Source organism: Primulina tabacum, chromosome 11 (assembly GCF_025594145.1).
Source record: "Primulina tabacum isolate GXHZ01 chromosome 11, ASM2559414v2, whole genome shotgun sequence".
NCBI classification, from domain to species: Eukaryota; Viridiplantae; Streptophyta; class Magnoliopsida; order Lamiales; family Gesneriaceae; genus Primulina; species Primulina tabacum.
Genome location: NC_134560.1, coordinates 14,943,644 through 14,965,693, shown reverse-complemented (window position 1 = coordinate 14,965,693; position 22,050 = coordinate 14,943,644). Strand labels below are relative to the sequence as shown.

The 22,050-nt window shown below is 39.4% G+C and overlaps 1 protein-coding gene across 1 annotated transcript; it reads left to right on the top strand.

Moving 5' to 3' along the window:
- The first annotated feature begins 1,882 nt into the window (after nucleotides 1-1,882).
- Nucleotides 1,883-22,019, top strand: LOC142517670 (nuclear pore complex protein NUP133). Its single transcript, XM_075620038.1, has 8 exons — nucleotides 1,883-2,212; nucleotides 3,205-3,329; nucleotides 3,422-5,212; nucleotides 5,467-6,185; nucleotides 6,617-6,766; nucleotides 7,295-7,628; nucleotides 8,042-8,109; nucleotides 21,369-22,019. Exons 1-8 carry the CDS (start codon nucleotides 2,031-2,033, stop codon nucleotides 21,894-21,896), a joined length of 3,897 nt encoding a protein of 1,298 aa, XP_075476153.1. The 5' UTR covers nucleotides 1,883-2,030; the 3' UTR covers nucleotides 21,897-22,019.
- Nucleotides 22,020-22,050: the final 31 nt, after the last annotated feature.

Sequence of the window (22,050 nt, the reverse complement as noted above, 5' to 3'; positions counted from 1 at the left end):
ATGCACACTTAACCCTACATTCTCCTCCCGAAGAAGTATATAAATATGTTTATTGGGAGACTTGAACCAATGACCTCGCTTTGATACCAATTTTTAGGTTCAAGCGCTTATCATTAGGCCAAAAGCTATAACTTTTGATAAAGCGGCAAGCGCTCGATCCTACACGTGGTTTCGTAATATTTATTAATTTCAAACGTGGATGATGTAATTACTATTTATTTTGAATGAATATGTAAATAAAACGAGTGAAGAAAAAATATCTCAAACACAAATATTTGGATAATAGTGTTTGATTATGATAATGTTTGCGAATACTTAAAATATAAAATTCATGTTCACTTTTTTAACATTTCAAACACCACCTATGCATGACATCAAATTACATATTTTAAAAAGACTAAAAACTTAATTCTAAATAAAAAAATTAAATTTAAATTATTGCAGCACATTTCCAAATTTGAAATTTGAAATTTAAAATATTCATGTCCTTCACCTCCTTGCCAATTTTTTTTTTTTAAAAAATATGATGTACACTTTGGTTCCTCTGTTATACTATTAATAGGATAATATACAATTTAGAAGTTAAAGTTCTTTAAAATTAGCCTTTTGCACTTGTAAAATAATTTTTTTGGGTTAAAAATGATTTAAAATAATTCTTGATGATAATGATGATTATTATATATTTTGTGGTGTAGAACCGAATGCTTACCGTTTTACCAAAAGCTATAGCTGGTGGTATTGGTGCAACTCAAATATTTTAAACCGCATAAACAGCTCAAGCACCACGGTTCGATCGCTTTTCCAGCATGGACAATTATTGTACCCAACAATCTCTCTCCCACTAATCGCACTCCTTGCAATCGATGAGAATCGAACCCGTGACCTTGGCTTTGATATCAATTGTTAGGATCAAGCGCTTACCACTAGGCCAAAAGCTATAGTTGTTAGCCAAGGCGCAACTTTATTTCCTTATATTTGTGGCAGCGCGGAGTGCACATACTTGGGTGCTAATGGGTCGGGCTGTTATGCGCATGATTTCGAGGAGGTGCGTGTCTATCTCCTGGTGCTGTATCATTTCCCTTAGATACCCTTTCCCTATCGTCGGTACTGTCCCCAGCAGAGACAATATTACCCATTAAAATCTGATGTCACTCTTTTACGGTCCACTTAGCTAACCAGATCAAGCGGTGCAATGTTAGCAGCTTGACCCATGAGAACTTCCTAGGAGGTCACCCATCCGAGTACTACTCTCATTCATGCACACTTAACCCTACATTCTCCTCCCGAAGAAGTATATAAATATGTTTATTGGGAGACTTGAACCAATGACCTCGCTTTGATACCAATTTTTAGGTTCAAGCGCTTATCATTAGGCCAAAAGCTATAACTTTTGATAAAGCGGCAAGCGCTCGATCCTACACGTGGTTTCGTAATATTTATTAATTTCAAACGTGGATGATGTAATTACTATTTATTTTGAATGAATATGTAAATAAAACGAGTGAAGAAAAAATATCTCAAACACAAATATTTGGATAATAGTGTTTGATTATGATAATGTTTGCGAATACTTAAAATATAAAATTCATGTTCACTTTTTTAACATTTCAAACACCACCTATGCATGACATCAAATTACATATTTTAAAAAGACTAAAAACTTAATTCTAAATAAAAAAATTAAATTTAAATTATTGCAGCACATTTCCAAATTTGAAATTTTACCACCAATTAAACTTGATTTCAAACTCTGAAATGTACAGCAAGTCGGCGACAAATGTGATTTTTTTTTTAAAATTTAATTTAAATATTTTAAAACTTAGAATAAATTTTTTATTCTTAAAAATAAAGTCAAATTCGAAATTTACGTTGTGAGGTCTGTTGGCTTAAAGGGGGACGAATAGAGGCAAAGCAACCCACTTTCATCTGCTTCTGCGCTAAACTTCTAGTTTGCAGGCCGTAATCTTTCTTCTCTTAAACCCTAAATCTTCTCGATCTTTTGTAGCAAATTCCCATTGTGTGTACAGGAAATGTTTTCTCCCGCCACGAAGAAAGCCAGTCCAAGTGTTCGTAATAATGTCGGAGTCAGAAGAGACTTTGATTCTCCACTTTTGGAGAATCGTAGACCGCTGCAAAACAGTCCCAGCGTTCCGAATCGTCCAGCCACTGGCACACCCGCTCCTTGGGCCTCTCGCCTTTCAGTCATTGCAAGGTCCTTTTCATCTTCATATGCTTGTTATTGTTTTATCTGGATTTTTGCTTATTTTATTTTTGAATGCGTTATTGATGATAGTAGTTGATTTCCCTTTTGCATGAAACCCTTACACAAGTTCCATAATATTACAATTGCAATTAGAAGTTGTACTGATTATAGTGTGTGTTGTTTCTCAACTTTTTCCTTCAGTCCAGTTTGTGCCCGTCTCGAGAACGGGCATCTGATATATAATTCTCGAGTTTTTTATAATGAGCTAAGATGCTTAAACTATCATTCTTTTATTCTTATTTGATGGTTGAGATAGGGGCTTGTAAATGCTGCTGATACATAGTTTCTAATTTGTCGTTGATTCACCGTGCCTTGGACCGGCCTTTGCATAAAAATACTTGTGTGCTTGTGTCTGATTAGTTTTATTGTGTAACAATTTATGCTAAAGCGATACCGTTTATTTTGTGTTGTTTCTTTATTTAGCACTTTGATGTATTATTCTAGAATCATCGTATAGTCAAGTCCACTAAAATTATTAACATACATTACCAGTCGATATAAAAATTGCTTTGAATGCGTCTAAGATTATGTGGAATTTATGGGCATGATCAACTCAGGATAATATCCAGCTGCTCTCTCTACATGTCTCTTTTTAAGGAGTTGTAAATTTGAGCATCATTTTGCTTAGTTTCGCATTAATAACTTCAATTTGATGAGGCTATTTGTATTTGAAAACAAGCCCAAAACTTGGTCTATTTGGATTCTAATCTAGCAGATAGCTTCACAACTCTTAGTTGGAAGGGTTCAAGAATTAATGGCTGGTTTTGATACCTGATAGATATTATATAATTTCACTTAATTTAAAACTATAAATTGGTCAATTTTGAATTTTGCCGACCAATTTTAAATTTTAATGTTTATGTTATATCAACTAAATTGCATTTGAAGGCTGTTGATATTTGGTCATTAATTTGTGGTCACTTTTTTACTAATATTCTCAGAATCCCACCGGTAAAGAAAAGCGATAAAGAAGCTGAGATTGATGCTGTTATGCCTGTATATGTTGGGGAATTCCCTAAAGTAGTACGTGATGCACAAGAAATGTTATTACAAAATCATGCTTCTGGTTAGTCTAGCCAAACAAGGCCTACTTTATATTCTGGTTATGCTTTGTTTTTAAATTTTTTTAAAGACTATAATCTATTGTTCTTCTGGCAGATGATCCATGTAATTCGGGTGGAATGGACAAGGAGACATCCCTAGCATGGATTATCTGCGGGAAAAGGCTTTTTATGTGGAATTGCCTATCTCCTACAGCTTCCATAGGATGTGTTGAGCTAGAACTTCCTTCTACTATATTAGAAAGTGGAAGTATAGGAAAAAATTCATCAACCTCTAACAATTGGTTAATTTGTGTTGTCAACTGGGACAAAACGAAGAGAACCTCTGGCAATGTTGTTCAGCGGTGCACTTCAGCTGGGATTGTAATCTGTAATAAAAAAACTCGCTGTCTTGCCTTTTGTCCAGATATTTATGATGCAAACTGGATCTCTTCAGTCAGTAGTGCTGTTTTTTATGAGTCAGAATCCACTCATTATGAAAAAGACAACTCAAACAAACAGTGGCCACAAGCCAAACTTTGTATCAACTCCCTGATTGCTTCACCAGTCCCAGCTACTGCCAAAAGCTGTATTGCTCTTGCATGTAGTTCTGATGGCAAGCTTTGGGGATTCCTATGCAGCCCTTCTGGTATTCAGCGCAAGTGGGTTGAAAACATTTTTCCTCAAGAAAGTAAACATAGTGCTCCTGGGGCAAGTAAGGGCTATCCTAGGTCATTAATGTGGCACCCCTTCTCTCAGTTATTCGATGAACCTTACAGACAGTTCCTTCTTCTAACCAATCACGAGATACAATGTTTTGAAGTTGAACTTTCTCCAGAGGTTAACATGTCAAAACTTTGGTCTCATGAAATTGTTGGCAATGATGGTGATTTGGGCATTCAGAAGGATCTTGCAGGCCAAAAGAGAATTTGGCCTCTTGATATTGATGTTGATAGTGATGGCAAGGTAATGACTGTTCTTATTGCCATCTTTTGCAAGGATCGTGCCACCAGTTCAAGCTACACTGAATACTCTCTTTTGACCATGCAATATAAATCTGGAGTAGATATCGCAAAGCCAACTGGTGGGAAAGTGTTGGAGAAAAAAGCTCCTATTCAAGTGATAGTACCTAAAGCAAGAGTAGAAGATGAGGATATTTTGTTATCTATGATATTAAAAGTAGGAGGAAAGCCAGCTGGTTCTGCTATTATACTCTCCAGTGATGGTACTGCAACAGTCTCGCATTATTGGAGAAACTCCACCAAACTCTATCAGTTTGATCTGCCTTATGATGCTGGAAAAGTTCTTGATGCTTCAGTTTTCCCTTCCTTGGAGGACAGTAAAGATGGAGCTTGGGCTGTACTCACTGAAAAAGCTGGAGTTTGGGTTATACCTGAGAGGGCAGTTTTACTTGGTGGAGTTGAACCTCCTGAAAGAAGCTTGTCGCGGAAAGGGAGTTCTAATGATAGATCTTTGCAGGAAGAGAGAAAAAACATTGCTGCAGGAGGAAACATTGTCCCTCGAAGAGCCAGTTCAGAAGCATGGAATGCTGGTGATAGGCAAAGACCGAGCTTAACTGGAGCTGCACTTCGGAGCCCTCCGGATGAGGATTCTGAAGCATTACTTTTTCAGCTTTTCCATGAATTTATGTTGTCTGGGCAGGCTGATGGTGTACTTGACAAATTAAATAATTCTAAGGCTTTTGAAAGAGAGGGAGAAATAAATGTATTTGTCAGAGCAAGCAAATCTATTATTGACACCTTAGCTAAGCACTGGACATCTAGCAGAGGCCCTGAGATCGTTGTATCTGTTGTGTCCACTCAGCTTGTAGAGAAGCAGCACAAGCATCAAAAGTTTCTCCAGTTCCTTGCTTTGTCCAAGTGCCATGAAGAATTAATTTCCCGACAAAGTATCATTCACTATCTAATTATCTCGTGGTTATATTTTTGTTGACAGTAATATTTTTGGGATATTTTATGGTTTTATCTGTGATGATCAACTTGTTTCGACACAAAGATACTAAAAAAACATGTGTAGCTTGTAGGTTCCTTATTAGATTAAATTCAGTCTGGTATTGACCTTATTTATTGACTCTAGTAATTTTCTTAAAACAAGATTTAGTGAGTAAACCTATCATATCTGAATCACTATTTTCCATATCAGAACAATCTCTTCAAATTATCATGGAACATGGAGAAAAGCTTGCTGGCATGATCCGACTGAGGGAACTGCAAAACACGATCAGCCAGTCTGATGCAACCAGTTTTGGTTTATATTCTGCTTCAGATACTCGGATTTCTGGAGCTCTTTGGGATCTCATTCAGTTAGTTGGCGAGAGAGCACGTCGGAGTACAGTCCTTTTGATGGATAGGGACAATGCTGAAGTATTTTATAGCAAGGTTTCAGATCTTGAGGAAATATTTCATTGCTTAGAGAAACAGCTAGATTTTGTCATTAATGAGGAGATGTCGAGGCTTGTTCAATTTCAGAGAGCTTGTGAACTATCGAATGCCTGTGTGACTATATTCCATTCAGCCATGAAATATCGGAGTGAACATGACCTATGGTATCCACCCCCTGATGGCTGGACACCATGGTATTCCAAACTTGTTATATCGAAGGGGCTATGGAGTATAGCATCATTCATGCTTCAATTGTTGAATGAAGCAAACTGTCTTGATGATTCTGCGAGGTTGGATTTCTATTCGAACTTAGAACTGCTCTCTGAAGTAATACTCGAGTCTTATTCTGGTGCTATTGCTGCAAAAGCTGAACGTAAAGAAGAATACAAAACTTTATTGGAGGAATACTGGAATCGAAGAGATGCACTTCTTAACTCACTTTATGAGCAAATTATTTTATTTTTTGAAGCTAAAATCCAGGTTTGTGTTTGTAAATCCAAATTTAGACAGTGTTTCGTATGAATATTCAAAACCTATAGAAATAGTTGAACTTTGCATAGTAATATTCTTCGCCTACATCTTTGAGTGTGTGTGTATGATGTTCCATTTCGGGGCGTATTCTAGTGCTGAACCATAATTGAAGCTAGAAGATGAGAATAAGGCAGTTGTCGAATCCTTTGTTACAAAATCAGTAATCTGTGCTGAGAAAGGACTAAGGAGTAAAAGGAGTGTTCGATCCTCATTATTTGAAGGAAACCTTATTTATATTCATAGATATAAAAGTCATGTGTTTTAACTGATTGTGCCTCAGAGTCCAGATCCCGCCAAGCCAATGGATTGTTGACGTGATTTTGTGTATGCGTTGGTGCACGGGCCTCATATTCATTTTTTGTAACATTTTTCTGCTACAGGATTCAACTGAACAAAATAAAGATCACAAAGGTATTTTGACCGAAGTTTCTTCCAGATTATTGTCTGTTGCAAAAAGACATGAAGGCTATCAAACTATGTGGAATATATGCAGTAACCTCAATGATTCTGAACTCCTTCAAACTCTTATGGTATGGATTTAAAAGCAATAACTTCACAAGTCATGTGGCCTTGCTCTCAAACTCCCACTCCCCTATTTATTCTATTTGGGGCCATTGGTGACAACATTTGTCTCTAGTTTCTAATTGACCCTCAGATGAGGTGTCACAGTTTATCAAATTATTAGGCAGTGTCATGATTAATTGGAGTAGCTTACATTGACACCCCTGAAGGAATAAATGTAGAAACTCCCGAAGGTTTATTTATTTATTCTTTTTGAGAAATTTGTAATAGTAAGACATCTATGTCACTTGACTAGTGAAGTTTTTATTTGTCTGTTAAGGGCAGGGATGTGGTGGTTATGCAACGATAAATAGATGTTTCTATGATTAAGATATAGCTTAGGGAGTGACAATGTAAGTTACATCAAGTTATATGTGTCTGTTATTGTTATTATTATTCTGTTGTTTTTTGTTCGAGTTTTTTTCCTAATGTCTAGGATGCTGCTCACCCTTCATATTTTGGAGTTGTTCTCATACGTGAAGTGTTTTGTTCTGCAGCATGAAAGTATGGGACCTAAAGGAGGTTTCTGTTGCTTTGTGTTCAAGCAACTCTATGACAAAAAACAATTCTCGAAGTTAATGAGACTTGGGGAAGAATTTCAGGAAGAGCTGGCTACATTTCTGAAGCAGCATCCAAATCTACTATGGCTTCATGAGATCTTTCTTCATCAGTTTTCATCAGCTTCTGAAACATTGCATTCATTATCTCTTTCGAAGGATTATGAATCACCTTCATCTACTGAGAATATTGAATCTTGTGGCTCAACTTATAGACTAACTTTGGCGAATAGAAAACATTATCTGAATCTCGCAAAGATATCTGCTATGTCTGGTATGGTTTTTTTTGTCCCTTTATATCGTCCCTTATAAGTTCATCGAATCCTTTTTCTGTTCTTCTAAGCCAATCGTAATCTGCTTGCTAATTAATTTTACATAAATTTATAATCTGGAATTTCTCTCTTGCCCCCTTCATGCTGAGAACAATGTGATTTTTCAATCTAGAACGTTTGTCTTGTCCTGATATAGAACTGCATAAGTGCATAGTATTATTTCCGAGACTGTTATTGGGTTTTACAACTAAATAAATCAATGTCAATGTAAGTCAGTGTGACAAATCTTGAGGTGAATAAGTTGAAGTATTATCTTACTTTGCTAGCACTTAGTAAAGAAATGATACTGTTTCGACCAGTGATACAGTTCTTTTCCTGCCTGCGCGCGAAATGATGAGTATATGATATTTTTCAGGAAGAAATTTTGGCTGGGAAGCAAAGATGAAGCGCATTGAAGCAGATCTGAACATTCTACAGTTACAGGTATGTGGCTCCATCTGGCCAATTTCGCTCTTCTTCAAACTTGTTTGCTTACTTTGAAATATCATTTATCTGAAGGGAAGAGAAAAAATGGTGACTGAATATTGATTTAAGTTATTTTATTTTTGCCATTGGTTTAGATGTGTATGGAGTAAGCAATTAGTTTTGGGTATTGTACTAGAATTTTTTCTTTGATAGGAAACAATAATTTATTATAATGCTAATAAAGTCTACAACAAGCGGATAAGCAATCCGCACATTAGAAAGGAAATAAAAACAAGATTACAACGCCATAGTCACGACCAAACATATTTCCAGTCCCTAATCTAAGTCCGAGATACAAAGATGTTCATACTCTGGCAATACTATCGACCAACCCGCGACCCTGAATTTTATTTTTTCCCAGACTTCATCCAGTGACTCCGACTTCTCTTCAAATATTCTTGTGTTTCTTTTTAACCATATCGACCAAATTGTGCAATGGATTATCATATACCAGAATCTCGTATGTCGTCTCCCTGTTTGCAAACTCGGTTCCATAATTTTTAACATGTCTTTTGCCTTTTTCGGGAACGTCCATAGAAATCCCATCTTTTTTAGCACTTTTATCCAAATGTTAGTTGAGAATGAACAATGCAATAACAAATGATCCTGATTCTCCTCTTGTTTTCGGCACATACAACACCATTGTGGGCATAAAACACAGGCCGGCTACCTTCTTTGCACAAAATCGCAAGTTTGTAATTTCCCCAATGCCACTATCCACGAGAAAACTTGAACCTTCGGAGGGACATGTACTTTCCAAATATTGTGGCATAATGAAAAGGACCGGAGATTTGGAAATGTGAAAAAAGAATTATAGAAAGATCTAATAGAAAACAAACTTGAGGAGTCCCCCAACCACCTTCTAAAGTCCCCAACACCCCACTGAACTCGAATGGTATCTAAGACCCCTAATAGGACAGCAAACTCGCGTTCTTCTATCTCGGTTAAATTCCTTCTAAAACGTAAATCCCAATGGGTTAGAGAGTTGACGCTGCTATTAGCCACATCTACAAAGCTAATTGTTAGTCACAGAAGAAATATGAAATAAAGAAGGAAAACTATCTCTAAACGCGACTCCCCCACCCATTCATCCTCCCAAAAACGAATGATATTACCCTATTTGAACACCCCCCTAACCAACTGATGAAAAGCCGGGAAAGATCGAGAATGAATTTCCAAGGACTTCTGAAAGTCGAATTCCCCGCCAACCCCAAGTCCCATCCATTATCTTGAAATCATAAAGATTGCTAATGACTTTTTTCCACAGAGTCCCCCTTTCCACCAAACCTCTCACCACTATTTTCCAAGAAAGTGCTCTGTTTCTTAAGCAATTATTTCCCAACCCTAGACCACCCCTGTCTTTTGGTTTGCACACTTGCTCCCATCCTACTACATGACAATGATTTTCCCCGTCGGCTCCATCCCAAAAGAAATTCCTCATTATTTTTTCCATCTTTTGTGCCACCCGATTAGGGATGTAAACGAACCAAACCGTTTGTGAGCTATTCGAAGCTAGATTCGATGAAAGCTCGTTTGAGCACGTTTAATGAGGCTCGTTAAGATAAACAAACCAAACTCAAGCTTTACAGTATTCGGCTCGTTAGCTCGTGAACATGTTCGTTGGTAAGTTCATGAGTAATCTTTTAGATGTAAAAATAATAGTTTTGATATTTGATTTATTGATTTTGCATATTATTTATGAAATATATAGAAAAATATATTAAATTTATTTATTATAATAAATTTACAAATTTTAATAATAATAATATATTTTTCTTTAAATATATAATTTACTTTTTAATTAATTTAATGAAAATTTAAATGTATAATTCATATTTATTAAGTTTGTTTAGGCTCGATAAAGGCTTGAATAAGCTCGTGAGCCATGCATATATTCGTTAAATAAAGCTCGAGCTCGGCTCGATTATAAACGAACCAAGCTCAAACATTCAAGAGTTCGGCTCGGCTCGACTCGATTACATCCCTACACCCGATTAGGCACGCTGAATAACGACATAAAATAAGATGGCATGGCACATAAAACTGCTTTAATCAAAGTGAGCCGACCCCCTCTCGATAGAAAAGACATTTTCCAACTTGCCAACTTTTTTGCCATTTTGGATAGTACCGGTTCCCAAAAATCCATAGCCCTAGGGTTTCCTCCCAAGGGAATCCCTAAATATTGTATCGGCAATTTTCATTTTTTGCACCCAATTGCAAGTGCCAATTCATCGATTTCCTCTTCTGACCTATTAATTCCCATCAACGCACTTTTTTCCAAGTTAATCTTTAGTCTCGAATGAAGGCCGAACCCTTTGAGAATTTCCACTATTGCCAACAAATGCCCTTGTGATTGTGCAAAGAATAACGTGTCATCCGCAAATTGTATATGCGTATTTGGACTTTTTGTCTACCAACCTCGAGCCCTTTTACTTTCTCCTCTTCTTTTGCCTTATCTACCATCCTTCCCAACCCATCGACAACTAGATTAAAAAGGAAAAGGGATAATGGATCCCCTTGTCTTAGTCCTCTTTCCCCTTTGAATTTACCCCGTGGCCTTCCGTTGATAAAAATCGAAAAAGATACATTGGAAACGCACCCCATGATCCACCTCCTCCATCTATCATCGGAGCCTTTCTTCCTTAACACATAATCCAGAAATCTCCAGTCAACGTTATCGTAAGTAAGCCTTTTCCAAGTCAACTTTAAACACCCATCCTTTCTTTTTATTTCTTCGATATACCTCCACAACCTCATTTGCAATGAGACAACAATCCATAATCTGTCTTCCTTTAATAAAGGCACACTGATTTTCTGCAATTGTAAGACTCATGACTTTCTTCATTCTACTTGTCAAGACCTTCGCCAAAATCTTGTACAAACTCGTTATCAAGCTAATAGGTCTAAAGTCGTTAATCCTGATCGCATCTTGTTTATTTGGAATGAGGTAAATGTAGGTTTCGTTTGTGATGCCATTAACAATGCCACTCTCGAAAAATTCAGCAAAAACCTTCATTACATCCTCTTTCGCCGTATCCCAATTTTTTTAACCTCTACCTCCGAAAATGACATCTCCAACCCCTCTGCTTGAAGTCTATCTAACTCACTCCATTCCAGACCACGAAAATCCCCCTCTTCCCCATCGAACTCGCTCGCCACCCCGTCCGATTTCCTATACAAATTCCGATAGAATCTTATAATTTCCTCTTCAATTTGTCTTTCCTCGGTGACCACGGACCCATCCTCTAATTCCACTTTGTGTATCATCGCTTTGTTTCTTCTATTATTCATCAATGAATGGAAAAATTTTGAGTTTTGATCCCCTTCCATAATCCATTTAATTATAGCTTTTTGACTATCCATTTGAGATCTTATGAGCATCACACTTTCCAATTCACACCTTAACTCCTTCTTTTCCTCTTTTAGAATTTCAGACCACATACCGATACCCTCTAGCTCGTCAATCTGCTTAATCTTGATGCTCAACTCCTTAAGTCTAATGCCCACATCTCCAAATACCTCTCTGTTCCATTTTGAAACCTCATCTTTGATCCTTTTCAATTTTTTCATAAGCTTGTATCCTTCCCACCCTTGAGTAGTTCCATAATTCCACCATGCCTGAACTAAGTCTTTGAACTTATGACGAGACATCCAAACATTCTCGAATCTAAACGGAGCCGGACCCCACCTGTCTGGGTAGAACCGTTTGTCTGAATCTTGGAAAGATTTCTCTCCATCCTCTACTGATGAGATATCTGTCTAGACGACAACAGATCGGTTCAGCCCTAAAATTCGACCACGTGTATTTTGCATTCAGAAGTGGGGGATCATGAAGTTGTAACTCGTCTATCAAACAGTTAAAGCATGTCATATTCGTGGTGATAGTGTGGCTGTTCATCTTTTCACCCGTGTTTCTGACCACCTCAAAATCACCTCCCAAGCACCACCTATCGCCGCAGATCGAGTTCAAACCAGCTATTTCATCCCAGAATTTTTTTTGCTCTCTCGGCTTAATCGGTCCATAAATGGCTGAGAACCACCATTTGACTTCTTCATGCCAACGGATTTCAATCGACACTGAAAAATCACCTATCAAATTATTGCTAACTTCCACCATTCTGGGATCCTACATCACCACAATACCCCCCGCACTTCCCACCGACGGTAGGCTTACCCAGTCAACAAATCTCGACTTCCAAACACTGGCAATAAATCTTCTATCCACCCGTTCTCTTTTGGTTTCCTAGAGCACCACAATATCCGGTTTTTCATTACGTATGACATTTCGAACTAATTATCTCCTTCTTGCCGCCCCTCCTCCTCTGATATTCCAAGAACAAATTTTCATAATGACTCATTTGCTCCCTTCGAGGTCGAATCTCTCTCATAGTTGATTCCACACTTTAATCTGTAAAGTTCTCGACTCAAAATACCAGTTGACTTCTTAACCTCTTCCCAACAAATTCCATCTGTGGTTCCTTCCTCCCTTATCTTTCCATCACAATTTGTGTTAACCATCTCATCCCTTATGAGATTCTCTTTCACGATTCCCGAAATTTTCACCTACCCTCACCGTCCCTCCACCTAACAACCCACTAGACAATCCCAGAACTGAAAACGAAGCTGGTAGAATAGAATGAAGTGTGAAAGAATGATTTACAATGGAAGAGTGAATACCTGTTAGTACCTGACCCACGTTAGAATTCTTATTTACCTTTTAGGTGGCTTGGTGGATTTAATTGGTCCTTTTGGTGATGAGAACATCCCCGCCAATGTTTCTACAGCTTCTTCCATTGTAGCAGACTCTTCAGATTGTACAGATATCTGACTTTCAGTTTCTGAGGATTCTTAACTGACCTCCAACGGAGCATCATGTGAATCCTCAAAATTGAACTCATCTCCAACATCCAGCTCGCACATCCCCTTCTTTGTACTGTGGAAGCCCTTGTTGATAAACCCATGAAGGCCAGATTCATCCTTGTTCTCGACAGCTCCTCTCTTGTTTCTTCTGTGATAGGTATGCCCATAAGTAGTCATTAATTTGTTGTTACTTATAACACCCACCCCATTGTCCTGCACCTCGGTCTCCCTGTCTTCCATAGAGTTGATTGACAAGTTTCCGAATTTTGTATGTTCTTTAGGGACGATTCTCGCTAGGATTTTTAGCACATTTCCTCTGGCATTTTTTGTTGATTTTTCGCTCTCACTTGCTGAATTTTTATTTTTCTCCCCCGGGAACCTCGACACCCGCACGTCATTCTGTCTTTCCATACTGTTACCCGATCCAGGTTCTATCCCCAAAACTTCCGTGTTTATTACATGATCTGATCGGGCTTCCACGTCGTGATTTCCTTTACTACACCCGCTTTTGGGAACCTCATTGTGAAATGATTTCCTGTGAATATTTGTGTTGCCCCATCCCGCCAAGGTCCTCTTGCCATTCACCACCACTTGAGCATAAGTTTGTTTTTCATACTGTTCATAAGCTGTAGGATCAAAAGTTTCAACCCGGATACTTAGGCTCTCTGACTTCTCCTTCTATCGGTAATTTCAATTTGCTTTGAATGAACCCTCCTTCAATACCCTTGACCTTAATTTTAGCAGCTCCGAGATCTCTGAATAATAAGGTATCAGCGCTGATTTCCATCAATCCCCCACAATGGTCCCCGATGATTTTAAAATTAGCCGGCACCCATAAATTCCAAGGTAACCCATAGATACTGATCCAACTATTGCAGCATTTTTCTATAATATCCGCCATGTTAATGTCATTTTTTCCATTCCTCAAAGTCCAAGGATATCCCATAGTCAAAGAACCCTCTTTTCAGTTTTAGATAGGACGAGAATTCGGCAGCATTAACATGCCACCACACCGCTTTGTTCGCTTGGAATGGAAAAAGTTCTACCTTCGTCTTCGTGGATTCCCCGAGAGCAGTTTGAATTAACTCCCAAGAGATGTTTACCCTTCCTTTGGTGACAATGAGTGCTTCGTCCCATTTCCTACTAGGATAGTGTCTACCACTGTCTTCCAATAATTTCTCCATCCCACGGCTTTGATCCCTCTGTAACAACCTATCATCCTGCTTATTGCTATTGGCCTTCCTGTGATTTGAACCGTTAATAGCTTGAATGTTATCCCTTTGCTGATACCCGGACAACAACTTTCCCAGTGTAATTGAACCGTTAATAGCTTGAATGTTATCCCTTTGCTGATACCTGGACAACAACTTTCCCAGTGTAATTGATATAGTTCACCCCGCTGAGTTGTTTCCGCTGGGCACAATTGTGGTTAATTTTCTTCCTCGTTGACTATATTTCGACAGCTCAAAGAATCTTCCACGCTTGTTAATAAATTTCTGTATCGTGAAGACAACATTCCTACCCCTGAATCTATAGAAAGCTGTATCTGACAGTCGTGCATTGATAGAATCCTTAAATCTTAGGCTTATCCATCGGGCCTCCTCACGCTCGAAGTCCATCATATAGCACGAGTTCCTAGTTCTTTCAGACCTCCAAATCGACCGGCCTCCATTTCCCAATCTCAGCGTGAATACTTTATGTTCAACCTTAATGACTTCATCTCGAATTCTTGTCCTAGTACCCAATGGCGCATGCCTTAAGTTAGTGCGATTCCTGTCGTACATATCTGTTTATAATAGATCCAACGACTATCCAAACTACTCCGATGAAGAAGGATTGGGAATGCAATGGCCAAAACGAAGCAGCCTTTAACGATAAATAGAATCGATGAACTCCTTTATCCAACAATCAAACTCCACTACGAAGGGAGTAAACTCCAGATATCGACCCTAACTGACGGCAGTGGTAGAAGAAGAAAGTTATAACGATGAGCAGGAGCCAAACCGCAATTGGCGCTGAAAAAAACCGTTGAGTTTGACGTTGACAAGAGTTTTCCGGCGACCGGGGACAAGTGGTGAAGTGTGTGGTTGGCGATGATGAATGTCACGGGGCACTGTATGGGAAAGATGGTTGTTGGAACGCAGCTTACCCAGGGGAGAGATCATTTTTGAAAATATCTCTCTAGGGCTTTTTTACAAAAGGAATGAATTTGTACTAGAATTGCCATCATCATTAGTATTTTTTTGGGTACGTGTCCATCTTATCTAACGTGAAGAGTCTGTATACTTTCTGCTTGGGGCAGTTTGCTCTCTCTTGAATAGATCTTTTTTACCATTTTGTTTTAAAGGTATCTGTGAATTTGGCTGAATAATAATTTTATTCCTTAAACATGGTATTTATACAAGAATAATCGGTAGTTAGAAAGATGGTAGAGATCATTACTAAATCGCTCGTTAAAATAAAATATTCTACTAATCCTATTTCTATTAGGCTTAGAATCCGGATTCCGCACCTTTTCCTATTATAGAATCTATTAGGCTTAGAATCCGGATTCCGCACCTTTTCCTATTATAGAATCTATTAGGCTTAGAATCCGGATTCCGCACCTTTTCCTATTATAGAATACATAAAATCCTAGTATAGAATAAATAAAATAAAATCCTAAATACAAATCTGACTAGGAAAAAATAATAGTAATTCTAACACTCCCCCTCAAGTTGATGCATAGATGTCGATCATGCGCAACTTGGATTTAAAAGAGTCAAACTGAGGTCGATGAAGATTCTTCGTAAGAATGTCAGCAAATTGACCATCGGACGGGACGTACGGAATACAAATTTCCCCGGTGTCAATCTTTTCTTTGATAAAATGACGATCAATCTCGATATGTTTAGTCCGGTCATGTTGGACTGGATTATGAGCAATGCTGATAGCAGCCTTATTATCACAGAATAAACAGGGGAGGAGTAGCGAAGGACAAATGCAGCTCCCGAAGTAGAATATGTAGCCACAATAGTTCACACACACCGTTAGCCATAGCTCGATATTCTGCCTCCGCGGTACTACGGGCAACAACAGATTGTTTCTCGTTCTTCCAGGTGACCAAATTTCCCCAAACAAAAGTGCAGTAACCCGACGTGGAGCGGCGATCATGAACCGAACCTGCCCAGTCTGCATCAGTATAGATCGACACATACCGAGAGGAATTCTTGCGAAAAAGAAGGCCCGAACCCGGAGTACCCTTAAGGTAATGGAGAATGCGAAAAACAGCCTGAAGATGGTGTTCATAAGGGTCATGCATGAATTGACTGACTTCATTCACGGCATGAGCAATATCGGGGCGAGTATGTGCAAGGTAAATGAGGCGGCCTACCAAATGTTGGTACCGAGACTTGTCCACGGGAACAGCGTTAGGAATGTCGCACAATTTCTCATTAGGATCCATTGGAACAGTAACAGGTTTGCAATGTAGGAGACCTGTGTCGCGAAGTAAGTCGAGAACATACTTGGTTTGGGACAGAGCAATCCTTTCAGATGAGCGTGCGACCTCCATCCCCAAAAAATAACGTAGCGGTCCCAAGTCCTTCATAACAAAGATAGAACTGAGAATTCCTTTAAGCCTTGCTAACTCCGGAAGATCACTTCCGGTAAGAACAATATCATCGACATACACAATCAAAATCGAAACCAGACCCTGAGAAGAGTGCTTAAAAAACAGGGTGTGGTCCGATTGAGCCTGAGAATAACCATGGGTAGTGATGACTGATGTAAACTTTCCGAACCAAGCCCGGGGAGACTGCTTAAGGCCATAAATAGCCTTACGAAGGCGACAAACATGACCCGGAGGAGAGTCTGCAAGGAAGCCCGGAGGGAGTTTCATGTAAACTTATTCTTCAAGCTCACCGTTTAGGAAAGCATTCTTGACATCAAGCTCATAAAGAGGCCAATCTAGGTTAACGGCAAGTGACAGTAGAACACGGACAGTGTTAAGCTTAGCCACCGGGGCAAAGGTCTCCTCGTAATCCACCCCATACGTTTGGGTATAACCTTTGGCAACTAACCGAGCCTTGAAGCGCTCTATTGAACCGTCGGAATGATACTTGATTGTAAATATCCAGCGGCAGCCAACCGCACGCTTCCCCGCGGGTAACACGCCCACCTCCCATGTATGATTAGTAGTCAAGGCATCCATCTCCGACATAACAGCCTCCTTCCATTTCGGGTCTTCCATGGCCTCATCGATAGAGGTAGGGACATGGGTAGTCTGTATAGCAGAGGCAAAGGCTCGATAGGAAGTGGAAAGGTTAGCAAAGGAAATAAAATTATTCATGGGATATAAAGGTGTCTTGGTACAAGCCCGCGTCGGTTTTTGCAGAGCAATCGGAACATCCAAATCAGTAAAGACCAGGGTAGGTAAGGGAGAAGATGTATTACCTGGATTGTCGGTCGAAGTGGAATCAAGCAGTGGCATGACCTGAAGTAACGGCAGGAGGGAGGCGCCGGGAATAGACTTGAAGAACCGGGGCCTGGTCAGAGGGCAGGGTCGACACCGAAGAAGGTTGAGTTACGAGGGGAGTGGGTAATGGTATGGGAATAGGGTCGGGAAGGTCACACTCTCCCTGAGATGTAACCGAGTCGTAGTAAGAAATGTTTTCAAAAAACGAAACATCCATGCTAACAAAAGATTTGTTAGTGATGGGATTATAACATCGATAGTCCTTTTGCGTAGGAGCATAACCCAAAAAAATGCATTTTATTGCTCTTGGATCGAACTTGGAGTGAGTGGGGGATGTATTATGGACAAAGGCAGTACAACCGAAAACTTTAGGGTCGACGGAGGTAAAAGAGCGGTTCTGCGGGAAGTAGGAGTGAAACAATGTAAAAGGAGTTTTAAAGCGAAGGACTTTGGATGGTAGCCGATTAATCAAATAGGCAGCGATTAACACGGCATCGTTCCAAAAACGAGTAGGAACTTTAGATTGGAACATGAGGGAGCGGGCAACCTCAAGTAAATGGCGATTTTTCCTCTCTACGACACCATTTTGTTGGGGGGTGTCGGGACAAGAGCTGTGATGAAGAATTCCGTGAGAGATAAGGTATTCCCCCAGGATGGAATTAAAGTATTCACGACCGTTATCAGTCCGTAGGACTTGAATATAGGTATGAAATTGAGTTTTGACAAAGGAGTGAAATTTTTTAAATGTGAGGGCTGCCTCAGATTTATCTTTAAGAATAAATACCCAGCAAAATCGAGTATGATCATCAATTAATGTTAAAAACCATATTTTATTGGTATAACTCGGGACCCGAGATGGACCCCATAAATCACTGTGTTAAGGGAAAATGGAGCAGAAGGTGTATATGGATGTGTGGGATAGTGAACACGATGGTGCTTTGCTAATTGACATCACATTGAAAAGAAGACGGATTTTTATTTGTAAACAAAAAAGGGTACAAATGTTTTAAATAATGAAAACTCGGATGACCTAATCGAAATCGAAAATGTAAAAGTTTAATTGGACAAACATTAGAAAAAGAAAAAAAGCCTAAGTGTAAAGGCCGATCTTTAATGGGACCAGCGCCGTCTTCTTGGTGAAAGATGTAGAGGTCATCCACCCGTCTAGCATTGCCAATCATCTTCCCCGAACGACGGTCCTGAAAAACACAGACATCAGGGGAAGTGTAAGGAGCAATCTAGATCAGCGGTTAATTTACCGACGGATAGTTAATTGCAATGTAAATTAGAGACATGTAAAACAGAGGTAAGGGTTAAGGTGGGTGAGATAGTAATGGAGCCTTTGCCAGCAATGGAAGAAAATGAGCCATCCGCAACCTTGACTTTATCGCGACCCGAACAGGGAGTACAAGAAGAAAACAGCTCGGAACATCCCGTCATGTGATCGGTGGCACCGGAGTCTATAAACCATGGCCGATGGTGTAAGAGCGAAGCTAAAGCTCGAGGGATGTTACCTTGACGAACATGGGAAGTCGATCAGGAAGCAGGAGTAGCTTGAGGAGACTCAGCAATTGATGAATTTGATCAGCGGAAAAAGTCGTAGGGGTAGGGGCAGAAGACCGTGGAGAGGTTGTAGTAGCCACATCGACACCTTTTCCGGTAGTCTTCGAGCTCGATGGTAACTTTGGGGGCTTGCCATGTAGAGCCCAACACTTCTCCCGAGTGTGCCACGGTTTATGACAGTAATTACACTCAAAATATTCAGATTTGCCCGATTTCTGGCAGTCATTGGTTCGAACTGTGGCTGGGGCAGGGGCAGGGGCAGGGGCTTGGGTGGCCATGGCAGATGACTCGAAAGAGGCGACTTCGGGGCCGAGCATGACCGTACGGCGGCTTTCTTCACGACGAACCTCAGAGAAGACCTCCCGCGGAGTCGGGATAGGATCCTGGCCAAGTATCCTACCACGAACCTCATCGAGATCCTTATTAAGGCCAGCTAGGAATTGGAAGACACGGTCTTTCTCGATCAATTTGAGGAACCGAGCATGATCCGCAGAGCATTTCCATTCAAAGTCATAGTACAGATCGCATTCCATCCACAAGGCCATGAGATCGTTGAAATATTGTGGGACAGATTTGGATCCTTGCTTAGCATCCAACATCTTAGTAGTCACCTCATAGAGTTGAGCCGAGTTCCCAACATCTGAATACGTATCCTTGATAGCGTCCCACAAAGCTTGTGCTGAAGGTAGAAACAAATAGGAGCGACCAATAGAGGGCTCCATGGAATTGATCAACCACGACATAACCATGGAATTCTCAATCTCCCAGACATTGTAGGACGGGTCGGTTTTGGCAGGTTCAGTCGTGGTACCATTGAGGTGGCCAATTTTTCCTCGTCCTTTGATGAACAAGGTGACCGATTGGGACCACTGCAGAAAGTTGGTACCATTAAGCTTATGGGTAGTGATCAAAAAATTGGTGGAAATTTCATTCTGGTTAAGATTGGTGGAAGAGTGGCTTCCACCAGTGGGTTTTGTGGTAGATTCGTCATCAATTGGAGTGCTCGGGGAAGATGAATCAGCCATAAAGCTTCCAAAAAAAAATTCCGGGTTGCTCATAATAGAAAAGCAATCGGAAAGAAGAAAGGGAGATCGTAGGTTTAAAATATCGGATCGATTATCGCTCTGATACCATGTGAATTTTGTGAATTTGGCTGAATAATAATTTTATTCCTTAAACATGGTATTTATACAAGAATAATCGGTAGTTAGAAAGATGGTAGAGATCATTACCAAATCTCTCGTTAAAATAAAATATACTACTAATCCTATTTGCTTAGAATCCGGATTCCGGATTTAGCACCTTTTCCTATTATAGAATACATAAAATCCTAGTATAGAATAAATAAAATAAAATCCTAAATACGAATCTGACTAGGAAAAAATAATAGTAATTCTAACATTATCATAATATATTGGTGCAACAATATTAAGCTTCCTGAGATTAAGATCTATATAATAAATTTCGTTGCCTGAAAGTAGGTACACACTGAATTCAAAATGTAACTATAAAGTCCAATCCAACGACAATAACGTTGGATGGACGGACCCATTTACGGAGACCCAGAAAATATATATTTCTTCATATATTATGTAATGTCAGAAAAAATAAGATGCTTTTATGGAATCAAATGCCTGACGTACAGAAGGACTTTTTCCACCTCTTGAGGAATTTTGTACATAAAAATCGTGGTTTACCTGTAAGACCATGCACATTCTCCTGGACCTGCTAAAAAAATGTGTTAGAAGGTGAGTTGTTGCATAGATATCTTGGTTTACTCATCCGCACTTGTCAGCTTTAACTTTTCTACGAGTTTCGTTTTTTTGCATTAATTTCTCTCGGTTAAAATTTCATGTTGCTGGTGGGTGTGTTTCCAATTTGCGATGAAACCCAATAATTTTTTTTATATTATAAGATACTTTTTTTGCCCTTAGAAAACTTTGACTTACTCGTCTGCCTTTGTCAGCTTAAACTCTTTTCGTATTGCTATGTTTTATAATTATGTCATCAAGATTACTAGTCGGTTACATAGTTGTTACTGTGGTTATGTAAATTTTTCCTTCCACGTTTTCGTGTACTTAAGCACATAAGTGTGCATGTATAATTTTGTGCTGGTATTATTCAATAGACACAGAAAAAACTCTTTTCTCCCATTTTTCTCTCGAGTTAATACTTTGTGTTTGTTTTTTGCATTAATCTTTGCCCAGTTAAAATTGACATATTGCTATATCCGTTTCTAGTTTGTGATGAAACCCAATAAAAACTTTTAACTAGAAGCAACTTGATTTTGCCTTTCATAGAATTGTAACTGAACTTGAGCTTATATTTTGTCCAACAGGAAGAAAGTTTGAGACTTCTCGCTGATAATGAAGAAAGGCAATCGATAGGAGACAAGCTTCTCCCTCCAGTAGACCTTATTGAATTGTGCCTTGAAATCGAAAATCCGGAGCTTTCATTACGTGCCTTCAGTATATTCGCATGGACCAGTGCGTCCTTTCTTAGAAGCAACACCACCCTCTTGGAGAAATGCTGGAGAAATGCTGCAAATCAAGATGACTGGGGAAGACTGCATCAAATGTCTATAAATGAGGGATGGAGCGACGAGACAACCATGCAAACTCTCAAAAGAACAGTTCTTTTCCAAGCTTCGCATAAGTGCTATGGACCAGAATCAGAAGCCTTTGAAGTTAGATTCGATGAAGTGCTTCCACTGAGGCAAGAAAGTTCCGAACTTTCAATTTTGAAGGACGCTAGGCCCTCTGTGGAAGCCGTGCTTATGCAGCACAGAGATTTTCCAGATGCAGGCAAATTAATGCTGACCGCAGTCATGCTGGGGAGTGATTGGGACGCCTCAAACGACACATAAGTTGCATCAATCAGTAAGAATTATGGACGTGCTCTGATGGAGTAATGGTAATATGTCTTGTATGATTTCTTAGAATATTGTAATTGCAGTCCCCCAAGTTAGAGCCAGTGAACTTAAACCTATATTGCTGGGGAGCAACTGAAATCATGAATTT

Bases quoted from the DNA above. Each gene is read 5' to 3' on its own strand.
- LOC142517670 (XM_075620038.1), top strand. From the start codon at position 2,031: ATGTTTTCTCCCGCCACGAAGAAAGCCAGTCCAAGTGTTCGTAATAAT. The intron at 6,767-7,294 runs GTATGGATTTAA...TTTGTTCTGCAG, and splicing joins AACTCCTTCAAACTCTTATG to CATGAAAGTATGGGACCTAA. The intron at 8,110-21,368 runs GTATGTGGCTCC...TTTGTCCAACAG, and splicing joins TGAACATTCTACAGTTACAG to GAAGAAAGTTTGAGACTTCT.